Genomic DNA, 16539 nt, shown 5'->3' on the forward strand with positions numbered 1-16539 from the left:
AAAAAAAAGACATGAGTAATAACCTTCCAAATCCACAGATGAGTGTGTTGTTTAGATTAAAAAAAAAGCTGAATCAGCTCGCCGCAAAACCACATAAGTGAAAGGATTTATGGATTCACAGAGAGTCCAGAGCCTCTTTGTTGTTACAGGAGGGATTCATACCACATAAAGCTCAGTTTAAAAAAAAAACTCACATGGTGAGATTCACATTCATGTGTGGTTATTGTTTTCCGGTAGGTACGCAGAACCAACGTGACTTTAGACATATGTAGCAAGTAATGCTTTGTTGAGGGAGAATAATGTTTCATTTAAAGGCAATAAAACTGATCAGAGTCACCAGTATGACAAGAATTCACTTAATAATGAATAAATATGGCTTCTCTACCGGAGAGGGAGGGAAACTTGGGAAAGCATTATTCAAAAATATTGCATTTATTTCCAAAAAGCATCGCGAGAAACACAAATTAAATTTTTATTTGTCACATTTTTGATCTAAAAAGATTCATCTGCAGTAATGAAAACTTTCATGGAATGGAGATTTTAACTGAACATTTTTGCTTGTGAAAAAGCAAGTGGTAAAATTACTGGCATCTATCGAGCAGCTCCACTTTTACACTGGGAATCGAACCAGTGTCCACCACACTGAAGGTCAACTATACTCCAATGCCTTCAGCGAAATGAATCGATTACCAGTTTATGATGAACATATTTTGAACTAAATGTACCGTGAACAACTTTAATTTACCTGCACAGAAATTAACATATATTCAAAATATCAAGCTTCTCAGATTCGTCGTAGTACTACTGTTGTAGTCAAATTGTGTTTTTTGGGGGGTGGATCAGGTGGTACACTACAGATTTTTGGCTTCAATCCCTCTCTTGTGCCAAACCTGACATTAGTCCCGCCATTACATAAGCTTGTCAGAGTTCTTCTAAGCTTCAGGTGCGAGAAACGTAGCATCATTAGTGTCATTATGCATAGGCATTGTGCTTGTTCAATTTTACAAGGTCAGAGCAGCAGCGAGTAAGGTTATGAGGCTTGTAATTTGACACCAGCCTCATAGCCTTGCTGGCTGCTGCTCTGACCTTATGAAAAGTCATGAGGCTGGTGTCAAATCATCGGCAAGTGGTAGATTTCCATTTGGAAGAAAGTGAATTCATGGAGAAGGAGGCCATCAGATAGCTTGTTTCACACTGTGTATCAAGCGACTGCAAATTGCTGTAGAAAAAACTTTTTTTTTTAAACGGTATCATGAAACGTCACTCTGATGAATAGTCATAATCGGGAAAACTATGTTTGTATTTATTTTTCAACCAGCTCTTAGAGGAAAACCACCAAGTTGATTTCATAACTTCTTCAAATGGTTGTAATATGCATCTTGTGCTTCGCTTTCTGCGTCACGCTGATCATTAATGATTCTGGTTTTTTGCTCACAGAGTCCTTTTTTTTAGATAATTCCTCCATGTGCGGCTGATAAATGAAGATACAGAGTCTGTTAAAGGTTTCTTGAACTGAACTTTTCAAAAGTGGATCCTGCAAAGAAAACACAGAAGAGGCCCATTGTTGTAGCGCTCTTACTGCAGGCTGTAGGTCAAGAAATCAAATGACTCTGTTTGACTTTCCGAGGTAGTCATGTGTGCTTTTATTCTGGCTATTCATCAAAGGAGTCGGCTGATGACTGAGAGTAAAAATACACAAGTGACTTAGGAGGGATGGAATCTAACTGCAAAGTCAATTATTGATGTTTTCACACAATGATCCACATCACATGGATCTTATATAAAGTGAAAAGTTCCCCAAATTATCTCAGCTTGTTGCAAAAACAAAACAAAAACTGCCAAGCCTTTATTATAAATATGCTTAAGAAGGTTACTTCTTCTTGTGAGGCTCTGTTTTTTTTGTGGCGATATTAGTTCAGGTTTTGTACATTTTTGGCTTTTGAATAATGAACATGGTGAAAGTGAGAACCAATGTGATTCTCTGGTCAATGAAATGATCTTTAGGTGTCACCTGTACATGCAGATGTGTCACTGACTGAACAAGATGTTTCTGAGATAGTTGCTCACATGTTCTCCTTCGTCCTGGACTCAATGTACAAGTATTGAAGCTATTAATTCAGGAAATACTTTAGGGGGGGCACCGTTAAAAACAAAATGTCATGAAAGGAAATTGCCCCCTACAGGTTCAACTGTGCCAACCGGATTGTTCAGTAAAAAGGCAGAAAACCCAGCCCTGTTCTCTCAGGACTTTGATGTTCCGAACTCCATTAACAAATCAACAAATTCAGAATTTTGCTGATGTATCTGTACTTTATAAATTACTTCGAATCAGCAAAGAAAGAAACTCGATTCAAGACACCCTTATAGTTAAATCGGCTTACAAATATCGGATGAAACATCCCGATAAAAGGTACTTAATTATGCTTTTAGATGGTATTCTCAAGTGTTCACAAGGCTGCTGACTGAGTGGCGTGAGGACATCCAGCTGCTAGACAGTTAAAAAAAACGTAACTTTGTGGAAACTATGAAGCTTTACATTGATTCATTTTATTGCCGTATTACACCAATAACTACTCTGTATTTAGTAATAGAATTTCCAGTTGAGTTAGAGATTAGTATCTTCTCATAACACTTGAAACATTAAATATGGATGTTTTAAAATTGAGTTTGGCGTGTGACTAAATCCCATCAGCAGCTGTGCCAAAACACAGAAAAGGGAGAAAATAGGACATTTGGCCTACCTGTCAGTGAGTGTTGACTGTGTGCCACTCATTGGGCTTCCCTGTGTGTTTCCGAGGACTTCACCCGATTAACATTTTTTTTTAATGTCAAAGTCTGATTATTAGTTAATAATTAAACCAGCGTCTTTATTTTGTCTCCTCGTCCATGTCCACGTTACATCCAGCATGAAGATTTCTAAAAGTCCTCTAAAGCACAAACGATGGGTGAGGTTGTCTAACATCCAGACATGTGGGGGAAAAGTGGTATTTTTGTCTCAGGGTGTGAATGCATGTCAAAAAGCAGCCGCAGTTTGCATCAGATGGGAAATGTGGGGGGGGGGGGTGGAGAAAAAAAAGTTACAAAGCGGGCTACAAAACGCTCATTTCCCAACTTCTACAATTACGTCCAAGTTCAGAGATGATAAAATCTTCCAATTTCTCCTTGGGAAATGTTTCCATGATGATCCTCCTGTCCAGTCCTGCGATCAGGGAAAGAATTACGTCAAAGTTTGGCTGCTAAAGCCCAGAATGAAGTTTTATTTCGCGCAGTCCGCTGCGCTCCCTGCGACGCACCGCAGTCTACTGCCGCATCCTCCGCCCGATCCGCCGCATTGGAAAGATCACTAATTCCTGCAAACTGCCTCGATTGTTTCTCTGCTGTGTGTAATGCAAATGAGGAGGGGGGGAAAAAAAGGAAATGCTTCGTGCCCCCTCCCCAAAAAAAGTTGAAAAAAAAGAGAGGAGAAAAACCCACCTTCCGTGATGTTGCATTCAGGGACGCCTCGGAGTTTGCTAAACTATCACTCTTCAGTATAAGTTTACCGAACTTCACCTAGAAAGTATAAATTATTTGAAAACATGTTGTATTTAATTAGTTTGAGTGTATTTATGCATAACCAGGCAACAAAACGTAAATGTAAGTTCTTCATAAAAGCAACAATTCCATCCACATTTTTTTTAACCTTCTTTCAAATGACTGTAAATCCATTTATATCATCTTTGGATCAATTCAAGTTGTTACTAGGAATGTGGGGAATATGTTCGTGTTTAGAATGTGTTGTTTGTAAACATTTGCCCATATTTTAGATCGCACCTGAGTGATTTTATGTTTTAGAGGTTATTTCAAATAAAATTCTGCTGTTAGGTTCTAAATGTTTCTGGCTGCTTTAAAGTTTAAACAATGTTTCCCAATTCGACACGTATTTAATTTAGCATGCATTTTCTTTTTCTTCTTTTTAAGTTGTCTTTATATCTTTGGTGGGCTTCTGAGCTCAATTGGAGTATTTTGTGGGTGTCGATTTAAATGTTTTTGTTTTTCGTGCTTTTTCACTGTTCCTTATGTGTTGTTTTCATATATATATTATGTCATTTGGAGTTTCCTTTGTGGCCTGTCATGGTTTTGTGGACAAAACGGAGTGGTTTTGAGATGTATTCATAGAATTTATAAGGGGATAGTTGGAAATCAGTTTTCGTGACTTTGCTTCTTTGTGGTTGTTCAGCAAACATTTATCTATCTATCTATCTATCTATCTATCTATCTATCTATCTATCTATCTATCCGGTGCACAACATAAACTATACAGAAATTGTCTAAACAATATAAAATGATTTGATATATATACAAAACGATAACTCAACCAATATGTGAAATAAAGCTAAATAATACGTAAAATAGGAAATGGCTTTTTTTTTTTTTACGTTGCTTGGTAGTAGTTCGATTATAAATCAAAGTAATGACACATGGAACATGATGTTGGTTTACCGTAATAATGCTAATATTTGAGTGGAGCTCCCTTGCAGTTACATCTCCTGCCTGTAGCTGGCAGCACGGCGCATGCTGAGACGATGGCATACTAATAAAAAACAACACGAAGAAGAAACCATCCATCCACAGGCTAGCTGTAGCCACTCAGCGGATAACATAAACACTGCCACATCTCTGGGTGGATCGGAAGATTTTAGCAGCTCGGCTCCTATTTTCTTCTCGTTTTTGACTGGAAACCCAACCCATGATGTGATCGGTTAACTGGACGTCTTTCGATCAACCATGTTTGCTTTCATGTGGGATTTACGGAGGCCCTAATGTCGCCCTGCTAACGGACGGTAAGACATTGGATGGGGTTCGGAGCTAGGGGAAGCTAGGCTAACAACAGCTCTCACAAAGGTGAATTATTTGGGATTTTAAAATGTCATGTGCATTTATCGAAGCTTCATCCTGTGGCCATGTCTCGGACAATTTCACTCTGGTAATTTAATGCCATTGAGTGTTTTACATCGCAGTGGATCATTAGATAAAGGAATGAAAACGTCGAGCCGGCTTGACGACCCGCTTTGCGCTGTACTGTCAGAATTCGATCCACAAAAGGAAACACTTGTGTTTAAACTTTGTCTTTTCAAGCAAACGCCTAAACATGACCGACCAGCAAATATGCAGTTGCATGTGACAGTGTCCCTCTCGTACTTTGGGCTCATGTATTGAAGTCTTATCTGCTCCTTAAATGTAAGAATATATTATTAGTTGTGTGGGTCAGCTTGGCCTTGTTCTCCCTCACAGGCCCGGTGGGCGAGTACTGCTACTGTAAACAGCTATAGGCAAGACTGAGGCACGTCTGTCACACACTCTGCAAATCATAGCCTTATAATTAATTTTTAAGTCAATCAAAAAAAGGTGATTTACTGCATAATGGTGGTGATCTTTCACGTTCCTTATCTTGTGCTGTTTGCATGTTCGAGTATGTAGGTACACAGGTTTTCTCCTACAGTTCAAAAACAATAACTTGAGGCAAATTGGTGGCCCTCGATTGCTTGTGTGTGTGTGGATGTCTGTGTTTACATCAAAGTGATGGACTGACAACCTGTCCATGGTACAACCTGCCTTGCCTTGTGTACAGTATTTAACATGAACTCTTCCTGTACAGCATATTGGCCATAAATGATCATCTTGACATAAACATAACATCACCATGTCATGCAATAGTAGTCATTCTCCCGCACAAACACGAAACAGCTGTCAAAAATGGGTCGCTTCCTTGCTGTTTAACTGAAATGAACGATACAAGTGAGATATGAACACGCAGCAGAGGAAGAAATGCGATCTCAATCTGCATTCCTGTCGGCTCTCATTATTCAGCACATGATTCAGTTGGAGAAACCGGTGCTGACTGGTACCATGCCGGTGGTATGGCCCACCATCCTCGACTTGGGCAGGGACGAATGCAAGAGGATTCTCCGCAAACTGGGTGAGACTGAGGTCACATGGCAAACAATCGTGGTTACAAGGGAAGAATCAATAGTGTGGACAACTGATTGTTTGGCGCCAAGCAAGACAAGTTCCTTAAATCCATGAATTATTGTGGTTATTTCTGTATTATGATTATTATGACTATATCTTTTTAATAGGTGATTGATAGGAGGAAAGGGCATTTTAAATGGATATCAACTTCCATTTTTTGTGATCCTCACATTAATGAAAATTGCCCATCCAGACTTACAACAGGGAGTTCTAAAATGTTTAAACTGCAGGAGATACATACAGATCCTTGCATATGTAGGAGAAGTCTGTGTTTGAGCTTGTCAGTGAGCTGCTGTAGTGTTGTCTGGACTCCTCATGTGTGTTTCTGTCTCTCAGAGCTGGAGGCCTACGCCGGAGTCATCAGCGCCCTGCGGGCCCAAGGAGACCTGACGAAGGACAAGAAGGACCTGCTGGGGGAGCTCACTAAAATCCTTGGGTGATTCATTTTCACTTTTATCACAGATGTTCTTTCATTCATTGAAAAAACCCCAAAACATTGCATGTTAAAATAAACTCTTTTGCTCGTTTCAGGATCTCAACAGAACGCCACCGTGCAGAAGTCCGCAGGGCCGTCAACGATGAGCGCCTCACCACCATCGCATATCAGTAAGTGTGTGACTGATCCTGCTTCCGGAATCTAAACTTGCTTTACATGATGACTCAGTTTCACACATTAACACACACGGACACACCACTGGCAGCTGGTTCATTCTACAAAATCAGGGAATGGTAATACCCAGTGATGAATGCAGAAGCACTGTAGAAACAAGTATTAGATTTAATGTAAAAGCCACAAGTGGCTCAGCTTTTGCCTACCTGCAGTATCAAGCTTGTGCTAATCCTTAGAAATGTTTTGGATCTTTTCCAGCATGTCCGGTCCCAACAGTTCGTCCGAGTGGTCCATCGAAGGCCGACGGCTCGTTCCCTTGATGCCACGGCTCGTCCCCCAGACGGCCTTCACGGTCACCGCGAACGCCGTGGCCAGCGCCACGGCCACTCAGAACGCCTCGCTGCTGCTGCCGGCCGAAACGGGAAACAAGGAAGGTGAGGGAAACGTCTTGGCGTCGCACTGCGGGTGCGTCGAAACGTCGCCGGACGGTGGATGATTGTGCTCTCCCCTCTGCGCAGTGGTGGTGTGTTACTCCTACACGAGCACCACCTGCACCTCCACCAGCGCCACGGCGGCCAGCGGCCCCATCGGCGCAGCGGTGAAGTCTCCGCGGCCGCCCAGCCCCTCGTCCAACGTGGTGGTTCTGCCCAGCGGGAGCACGGTTTACGTGAAAAGTGAGTGTCGGCATTTGAAAAGGTAGTGGGGGGGGTCAAATGGTGCGAACAAACTGTTTTTCAATTGAATTATAATTGGACAGCTTTATTTGTAAAACCTTTTTTTTTTTTTGTCGCATGGCGACATACTTTGAGTTTTACATTTGTTTCAAGCAAGCAACAATGAAGACAGTTGGTGAACACGAGACGAAGTCGCTGTGGGACACATTGCAATCGAGGCTGCTTTTGCAGGATTTCTAGAATTAGTGAAAAATGTTGAAAGTGGATGACATTTCTGCTTCACAGTGTACGATGCATGTCTTTCCCACACTCATGGCAGCCGAGGAATGCATCGAACTCAAAAATGTACAATATTCTAATATGTGAGCAAATGCACTGTGTACATACAGTAAAACAGGCCAAGTCACATTATTTCTACTTCAGAAATCATATGTTGAGTTTTTTTTTTAACTCTATTTTAGTATTTCAGTGTCTTTTAGCCTTGATCTGACATTTCCCTGTTTCCACATGCAGATTAGCTTTTTTCACCTTTAACCTCTTTGTTTTTTTCACACAAACTACTTCCTGCTTTTACATTTGTATTACTGTTATTGAATTGGAGTATTTAGATCTTGCACCTCAGTAAAGAGTAGATTTATTTTACATTATAGTGATTTAAGCTGAGCTAAAGAAGTTAATGAACAAACCTGCTCAACAGTTTTTCCAATTAATTCTTATTGTTATTTTTATTCTAATCATTATTTATATTTCAAAAAATGGGGAAGAACGTGGAGGCAGTATACAGGATATGGAAGATATTACAAGAAAATGATTTGCTTGGTAAACAAATTTTAAAAAGTCATGATGGTTAAAAAAAGTAATGAAAGATTTGCATGAATATGGCAAATCGTCTTTCCAAAAGCAACAGGCCTTTCTTGCTCTCCCATCACGCCACATCTTAAAATGTCTTGTCCCTGCAGGCGTAAGTTGCTCCGATGAAGACGAGAAGCCTCGAAAGCGACGGCGCACCAACTCCTCCAGCTCCTCGCCAGTCATGCTGAAGGAGGTCTCCAAAGTGTCGCCGCAGGTGTCCAAGAACATCACGGTGCCTGTGAGCGGCAGCCCCAAGATGAGCAACATCATGCAGAGCATCGCCAACTCCCTGCCGCCCCACCTGTCCCCCGTGAAGATCACGTTCACCAAGCCCACCATCCAGACCACCAGCACCACCACGCAGAAGGTGGGTGACGCGCCCCCCCGACTCGGCTCTCGGCGCGCTAAATCCGAGTTTATGCTCCTGTGTCTGCGCAGGTGATCATCGTGACGACTTCTCCGAGCTCCAACTTTGTGCCCAACATCCTGTCCAAGTCTCACGCGCACAACAACGCCGCCGTGTCCAAGCACGGCGCCACCTCCATGCTCGCCGCACCCACTCAGAAGCAAACGGTGGTGTTTCCGGCGAGCTCCAGCAGCTCTTCCGCCAACACCGTCGCCGTCACAACGGTGGTCTCCTCGACGCCCTCGGTGGTCATGTCGACGATGGCAACATGTAAAGACGCTCCTCCACCACTCAAAGCTGCAACGTGTGAACAATGTGATCGCCACCTGACCGTCGCCGTTTCCTACTGTAGGTGCAGCTTCGGCTGGAGTGAAGGTCGCCTCGGCCAGACTCCCCTCGCCCAAGACCCTGGTGGGCTCGCCCACGCAGATCCTCGCCCAGTTCCCCAAACAGCAGTCGCCCAAACAGCTGCAGCAGAGCTCGCCTTTAGGTGGTGCGAGCATCAGCCAGACGCAAACCGCCACCTCCACCCCGCCGGGAGCCAAACCCACCATTCAGATCAAGCAGGAGTCTGGTAGGCAGTTTTTTTTGTTTGTTTTGTTTTCTACTGAACTAATCTGTTTTTATTTCTATTTAAATGACTACAAAAGTGTGTGGAAATGCTACTTTAAAATCTTTTCACCAGCACCAACTTCAATTCTACAAAACATTTGCATTAATTCATTTTGCCGCTGAATTCTGAGTTTGTTTAATGTATTTTTTGAATATATCATTATTAGTAGTAATTTATTTATTTATGTTTCTTCGAATCAAAATGCAGAAAATAACCTTTTTCACTTTTATTTACTATTTGTCAAAAGTCTTATCATCATTCCCAAAAACACAGAAATCACAAAAAACATGAATGCAAGATTGGATCATTTGTCCAGAAGATGTTTCCTATATTAATAGAATGTGTGTACTTCATTGTAAAATTGAATGCCTGCCAATATGTGTGTGTGTGTGTGTGTGTGTGTGTGTGTGTGTGTGTGTGTGTGTGTGTGTGTGTGTGTGTGTGTGTGTGTGTGTGTGTGTGTGTGTGTGTGTGTGTGTGTGTGTGTGTGTGTGTGTGTGTGTGTGTGTGTGTGTGTGTGTGTGTGTGTGTGTGTGTGTGTGTGTGTGTGTGTGTGTGTGTGTGTGTGTACAGGGGTGAAGATCATCACTCAGCAGGTGCAGCCCAGCAAAATCCTGCCCAAGCCGTCATCAGTGGCCCTGTCCAGCAGCAGCTCCTCTCCCATCATGGTCGTCAGTAGCAACGGAGCCATCATGACAACCAAGCTGGTCACTCAGCCCACAGGTTGGGACGCCAAAACCCCCAAACCACGAAATCAAATGTCGTGAAGGGAATGTTGAAAATACAAGTGATAAAATCTGATTTATTAGACATTGAGTTGTTCTTTCTCAGTCATTCTGACTTTGCAGAGCCATTAAAAAAAAAAAATAATAATAATCTTTGGAAACTGTAGTTACCCGTGATTTCAGAATCAGTTCTTCGTATGAACGTCGCAAAAACTCCTCTTCTCAGGTCTTTGTCACGAAGGTTAAACAAACCTCACTGATTAGGTCCCCCCGCCTCTACGTCTCTTGTGTGCAGCGACCCAGGCCACCTACACGCGGCCGACTGTCAGCCCCAGCATCGGCGCCAGGATATCGGCCTCCAGCGGAGGGGCGACTTACGTCAAGACCACCAGCGGCAGCATCATCACCGTGGTGCCCAAGTCTCTGGCCACTCTGGGCGGGAAGATAATCAGCAGCAACATCGTGTCCGGTGAATTTCCTATCAACTCCGTGGAAGACTCTTTACTTCTTCATGTTTTGTTCCCTCGACGGACTATCATCTTTTCTCCTCCGCAGGCACGACTACGAAGATTACCACCATCCCAATGACGTCCAAACCGAACGTCATCGTTGTGCAGAAAACCACCGGGAAAGGAGCGACTATCCAAGGACTGCCGGGCAAGAACGTGGTCACCACGCTACTGAACGCCGGGGTCAGTCAAACACCACACAGACACGAACTGTCCTCAGCCTAGATTTGAAGAAGACATGATATGTTTGGAATTTAAAAAGATAGAATTGCCAGAAAACGGAAAGCGAGATTATGAAAGTGTATCAGGTGCAGCATTTCTTTAGACAATATATAGAGTTACTATATTATTCAGACGGTCCTCTTACTAAACTGTTTATTACCAGACGGGGAGGAATTAAATCAATGATAAGTGATTTATTCAGTATCAGATTGATAAACGTGTCACATAATCTAAATGAAGCATGAACTTGCCTTTTTTAGCAATGTGCTTGTTGTTTGACTGTCTTGTCTGAGTGCAACCTTCTGACACAAACTCTGCGATGTGTTTTACCAAAGCATGTCGCTGTGTGTGTGCCGCAGGGCGAAAAGAGCCTGCAGGCAGTCCAGGGAACCAAGCCGGCCATCATCACGGCCTCCAGGCCCATCACCAAGATGATCGTCACGCAGCCCAAAGGCATGAGCTCGGGGGCCCAGTCCACCGCCACCAAGATCATTCCAACCAAGATCGTCTACGGCCAGCAGGGCAAGACACAGGCGAGAAACCTTTTCTCTGAGCGCGCGAGTTGAGCACGTGCACCGTCGTTCTTACGATTCTTCCTCCCGTCCCCGTCTGCTCCTCTTGACTTCCCTGCAGGTTCTCATCAAGCCGAAGCCAGTCTTTCAGACGGCGGTGGTCAGCGAACAGACGAGGCAACTGGTCACGGAGACGCTGCAGCAGGTGACGCGCTCCGCCGAGCTGATCCAGGGTCAGACCTCTGGCCAGGACGGGTCCGCCAAGGACGATGCCGGCGGCCTCCCGGAGGCCAGCAGCTTAGCCGGCGACGCCCCCCACAACAGCTCTCAAGGTACAACTTCTTTCACACACCCGAGAAATGTGGACGTAACTATTAGGTTCATGCATTTCCTGTGAGAAGCTTTCAAAAACAAAAATGCTCTCACTTCTGTGTCCTTCAGAGGTACAGCCTGTAGTGCACGTGGTGTCCTCCAGGGAGCAGGATTGGACCGAGCAGGAAGTGGCGGTGGAGTCCAGCCCCACTATCATCTACCAGGAGGTGTCTGCAGGGGACTCGCAGTCGGCCACTTCCACCATTAAAGCACTGCTGGAGCTCCAACAGACAGGTGAGTCCTTTATGTTGCACACAAGCTTCAACTGCCAATGAGCTGGTGAAACTTCGGGTCGTGCAAACATCTGATGAACAATAGTAAAGAACAGAAAAGAATAGACTTCACCTCAACAGACACAAAAAGAAAGATTAAACTTCTTAAAGTCTTAAATCTTCTCATGTCAATATAATTGCTGATCTGCTGCCTTTTTTAAGTTGCGGTTGAACAAAGTTCCACAGCAGTCCTCTCAGGTTTGTTAATTTTAATGTCAATTCATCACATTTTTTTCAATTCAAGGTGTATTTTACAGTTTCCTTTTAACACTTTAGATCAGGCTTTAATTTCTATGTAATAAAACCTGCTGACCAAAATAACACAGTTGTCAATATTTCTGCACATAGTAGTACACAACAATAGTGTTTCTTTCCCTAAAGGATCCTCGAGAAAGTTTCTTAAATGTACCTGTCATGTGTTGTCAGCAACACGGTTTTCTTTAAAAAAAAATATATTTTCGGTGAAATGAATCAGTCAGGTTAACTGACGGAATAAATAAAACGAATCAAAGGGGAAAAATATCACTGTTAATTTAATTATAATAACCAGGATAATAAATAAAGTGCATACTTGTCAGTGGCAGATCTGTAACACTGCACGACACAGTCGTCCATCACAGGGTTAACACAGAAATATACACACACCTATGGACAGTTTAGAGTCTAAACTTGAAGATTCCCCTCTCAAAAATGAAATACGATTCAGAAGTGTTTTTTTTCCCTCTTCCCCTGAACAGTGAAAGAGAAAGGAGAGTCTAAACCTCGGCAGCACACCATCGACCTGAGCCAGATGGCCGTGCCCATCCAGCTGGCCCAGGAGAAGAAGTCCACCCCAGAATCTCCGCGACCCTCCACGTCAGAGGCCGAGCCCAGCACCGAGTACGTCCCAGCAGGTACTGCGCTCCAGTCTGCTTCACTCGCATCCGGAACCGTCATCACATCAGCCATTAATGCCAGAAAAGCGGCTTGATGTTTGCCGTCGACTGACTCCCTGGGCCCGTCCTGCAGGTAAAACCAGCAGAGTGGGAGCATCCTCAGAGGACGACAACGTGGTCATGTCATCCAGCCAGCAGCTGGGGAAGCCTTATAAAAGCATCAGCCAAGTCACCGTGGCAACCAAACCGGTGGTCGTCTCGTCTGCAGCCGCAGCTTCGCATGTGAGCGCCTCGGTCTCGGTGACTAACCCCCTTACGATTTCTCTAAAATTATACTCACTTTATTCTCTTGACATACAGAGATTTCGAGAAAGATAAACTCTCACCCAAAATGTAAAGACATGCACGTTTGGTTATTGAATGAATGAGTTTTCCTGGCTGTGTATGGAGCTGGCCAACTCTCCGGAGATCGTATAGATTGCAGTTCCCAGTGAAGCTAACATAAAAAGAAGAAATAAGTTATTTGGCTTCATTCGATTGTATTGCAGTCGCATGTTGCAGGTGCGAATCCCCAGTCAGTGTGCGGACGTGTCCTTCAGCAAGACGCTGAACTGCTTCCACCGGTTGGATTGAGGGAAACAAACCAACTGATCAATCATATTTAACTTCTTGTGATTCACATCAATGCTGTTTTTGTATTTATTTATTTTTTGTACTCCTGCAGAGCTCCTTTTAGCTTTAGTTACATGTCCGTCTCCACTTGATGACATCACTCAGGAGTCGTCTCTGTTGTGTTTCAGCCCTCCGACAGCCACAGTAAATCGGAGGCCGTGTTGGAGGTGGGCGAGCTGGAGGGCGACACCCTGGACCCTCAGACCGGTTTGTTCTACCGCTCCAGCCAACAGACTTCAGATCCTGGGAAGCCAGCGGTTCACTCCGTGGTCGCCCAGCCACCTCCGTCCAGCCAGGCAGTGGCAGAACAGAGCCGGCACACCTCCGCTGCCTCCTCCACCTCCACCTCCTCCTCCACCTCCACTCAGCAGCAGCAGCAGCAGCAGCAGCCTCCTCCACCCCCACAGCTCCAGAGCAAACCTCAGATCAGCCAGCCCTCCTCCTCCTCCTCCTCCTCTTCCTCCTCCTCTGCTTTCCCCTCCACTCCTCCTCTGACCAAGAAGATCCCCAAACTGCGAGAGCAGAGTCAGCCCAAACCTCAGGCCTTAACTCAGAGCCCCAAAGACAGGCCGCTGACCGCGCCGCCTCAGGCCGGGGCGAAGGTCACGGCGCCGGTCACGCCCACCAAGCCTCTGGTGACACCTCAGCTCCCGAAGCTCCAGCAGGCCCCCACGTCCCACCACAGGCCTCTGCACACACCCATGTCACACCCACCTCCCCTCCAGGCGCACCACCCTGTCAGCACCGAGAAGATGACCTCCAGCCAGGTGGGTGTCTGATGCAGGCGTTCGTCACGGCTCCTTCCCGGAGAGATTAAAACCATGCTGGGCTTTCCCAACGTCACGTCTCCCGAGATGTTCGCTTCACTAAGTGATACTCTCCTCCTCCTCCTCCTCTCTCCTCCCACAGCAGCCAATCATCACGCAGAGTGCCACCGTCACTAAGATCACGTTCGGCGGTTCCCACCACACGTCGCCGGTGTTCAGCAGCGGCGAGGCCGCGGCCAAGCTGATCCCGGAGTCCAGCTCCGGGCCCTCGGGGGAGAAGCCCTCGGTGTCGGACATCCTGAAGATCTCCATGATGGAGGCGGAGATCGACCCGAGCACGGAGCCCATGGTGGTGGACTCTTCCAGTGACTGCGGCCCCCTGGGCAAAGCGCTGGAGGTGCAGGCCGTGTCCGGCACGCTGGACGCCGGCCAGTTCATCAGCAGCTCCGGCGCCTCCATGCATCACTCCCACACCAAGCCGCAGAAGTTCGGCTGCGTGCAGGGCCTCACGGCACAGAGGAGCAAAGAAGACCTGGAAGTCATTGAGGTGATTCATTTAATTCTTTTCACAATAATACTGTCAATAAATCACTCAAGCTTCATTTCTGCCATGATTTAGGATTTAAATCGACTGGGATAGAGAAGATGAATTTAAACTAAGAGCAAATTATATTTTGAAATTGTTTTGTCTTTGTCAAAATTGTCTTAAAGGGACAGTGCAGCTAAATAAACTAACTTTATAAGATAAAACCTTTTATATTCACAATAATCACAAATAAACCAGCTCAGACCTCTTGAATGAACTCTTTCCACATGTCGAGCAGCACAAGAAGCACATTGCAATTTAGATTTTCATGTCGCCTTCATTTAACTCTTGTTTGACACCGTACCGGTTTGCATTCTCGTTGGACTGAATAAAGTGATCTGACCGGAGCCCGCCTCACGCAGGTGATCCCCCAGTACTCCATCCTGCCGGACTCCAGCCAGTCCAACGTGGTGGTGGAGCCCAGCGGCTTCCTGGAGATCACCAACTACACCAGCCAGCAGCTGGAGGACGACAGCCCCATGGAGCAGGAGGTGGACAGCAGCAACGACGAGGCCGCGGCAGCGAGCCCCCCCGACCAGCCGTAGCACCCGACACACACACACACACATTTCCACTTGGAACAAGCCGACTGAGGACAATGAGTCGCCGTTTCTTGTCTTTAAAAAAAAAAAAAAACAACAACAAAACAAAAAAATCTATGTATATAATATGTGTTAGTTTGTTTTCCTTCCCACGACTGATGGCACGTGTTTTTTTTTTGTTTGTTTTTTTTTTGGTTGCCTGACGTGGGGGCGAGTTAAAGACTCAACCAGCTGTAAACTCAGCCTCCAAACACACCGGTTCAGTATATTTTTTATTGTTACCTGCGAGACATTTACACATGTATAAAATAACATATTTGGGTTTTATCTGGAGTCACCGTACGTCGTCTCAGAACCATCCACCCGGGGCCGGTTGATCACCTGGTGGTTTTCCAGAGCGGCTCCTTCGCTAACGGACGAGTTTTATCATCAGATGAACTGTATTTTGTTTAGACTGACTTTGTAACAGGAAAAAAAACTAAAAACCCTCAACAACACTTATGGGATCCAGAAGAAAGCTTGAACACAAGGCAAACCCGGATGAGAATGAGGAGAACACGTGTTACTGCTCATTGTAACTGTCATGTTAACAAAAAACAAAAACAAAAAAATCCAACAAACAAAATAAGCCCTGTATCTTTTTTTTTTTTTGCTTTTGTAAGATAAAGGTTCTGTTCTGGAGTTTAAATCAAACAAATTTGCAGTGAGAATTTCAACAAGTACACTTTGTTTTTGCATAGCGTGTTTGAACTATGCATTTGTTTTCTACTTTTTAAAACTAGCTGAGAGAAACCGTCTAATCTGCACAAATAAATCAGCTGACGAGAAAATGTTTGTTCATGTGGCAAGTTGACACTGTTGGAACCTTCTGAGCCTCCGTGTTGGCCAACACTAACCCGACAAGGCACAATTCTCTCACACACACACACACACACACACACACACACGTGTTTGGGACCTGTGCCAGCTTTACCTGCTCTCAGGTTGTCAAAATATTGATTTCCACATGTCAAGTAAGGCGGTACGACATTTTTCATGAACCTGGAAAACATCTAGTCGTCTGGTTTCACTGTGATGGAAGAGTCTCACTCTCACATGAGTGGGAAAATAAACAATAATTAAAAACAGACGATAATATACCCCCCCCCCCATAGTTTCAGTGCCGAAAGTGCATCCTGAAATTATTCTTTACTTCACTCTTTGTTTATTGTTTGACAAAATCTTATATGAGCAATCTCAAATGCTCTTTAGAAATAAAACCTCGTCGATCTTTTCAGAAACCAAAACCTCATATTTGACTTCAGTGCCATTAACTCAG

General features: G+C 44.6%; 2 protein-coding genes across 4 annotated transcripts in view; one reads left to right on the plus strand and one right to left on the minus strand.

Moving 5' to 3' along the window:
- Nucleotides 1–3359, minus strand: part of LOC308139347 (rho guanine nucleotide exchange factor 12-like) — a 28645-nt gene extending 25286 nt beyond the window's left edge. The window contains exon 1 of the mRNA XM_080508759.1: nucleotides 2742–3359. Coding sequence (XP_080364885.1) covers nucleotides 2742–2773 — 32 coding nt within the window. The 5' untranslated portion in view covers nucleotides 2774–3359. The remainder of the gene's footprint in view (nucleotides 1–2741) is intronic.
- A 1317-nt stretch (nucleotides 3360–4676) lies between these two features.
- Nucleotides 4677–16038, plus strand: emsy (EMSY transcriptional repressor, BRCA2 interacting). Of its 3 annotated transcripts, none has more exons than XM_080509534.1 (20): nucleotides 4677–4823; nucleotides 5851–5959; nucleotides 6349–6448; nucleotides 6544–6618; nucleotides 6881–7056; nucleotides 7141–7296; nucleotides 8256–8515; nucleotides 8587–8824; nucleotides 8907–9128; nucleotides 9741–9890; nucleotides 10188–10361; nucleotides 10448–10584; nucleotides 10959–11156; nucleotides 11257–11467; nucleotides 11577–11741; nucleotides 12517–12672; nucleotides 12788–12936; nucleotides 13455–14093; nucleotides 14236–14640; nucleotides 15042–16038. In XM_080509534.1, exons 2-20 carry the CDS (start codon nucleotides 5854–5856, stop codon nucleotides 15222–15224), a joined length of 3900 nt encoding a protein of 1299 aa, XP_080365660.1. In that variant the 5' UTR covers nucleotides 4677–4823; nucleotides 5851–5853; the 3' UTR covers nucleotides 15225–16038. The 3 variants fall into 3 exon arrangements, with proteins under 3 accessions (XP_080365660.1, XP_080365661.1, XP_080365662.1); XM_080509535.1 differs by having other exon boundaries at nucleotides 10983–11156; XM_080509536.1 differs by having other exon boundaries at nucleotides 15014–15168.
- The last annotated feature ends 501 nt before the right edge of the window (nucleotides 16039–16539 follow it).

This window comes from Blennius ocellaris (genome assembly GCF_963422515.1).
Source record: "Blennius ocellaris genome assembly, chromosome: 14".
NCBI classification, from domain to species: domain Eukaryota; kingdom Metazoa; phylum Chordata; class Actinopteri; order Blenniiformes; family Blenniidae; genus Blennius; species Blennius ocellaris.

Excerpts from the sequence above, each read along its gene's own strand:
- emsy (XM_080509534.1), top strand. The coding sequence starts at position 5,854 with ATGATTCAGTTGGAGAAACCGGTGCTGACTGGTACCATGCCGGTGGTA. Across the intron at positions 8,516-8,586 it reads CCAGCACCACCACGCAGAAG|GTGATCATCGTGACGACTTC; the intron begins GTGGGTGACGCG and ends GTGTCTGCGCAG. Across the intron at positions 11,468-11,576 it reads CCCCCACAACAGCTCTCAAG|AGGTACAGCCTGTAGTGCAC; the intron begins GTACAACTTCTT and ends TGTGTCCTTCAG.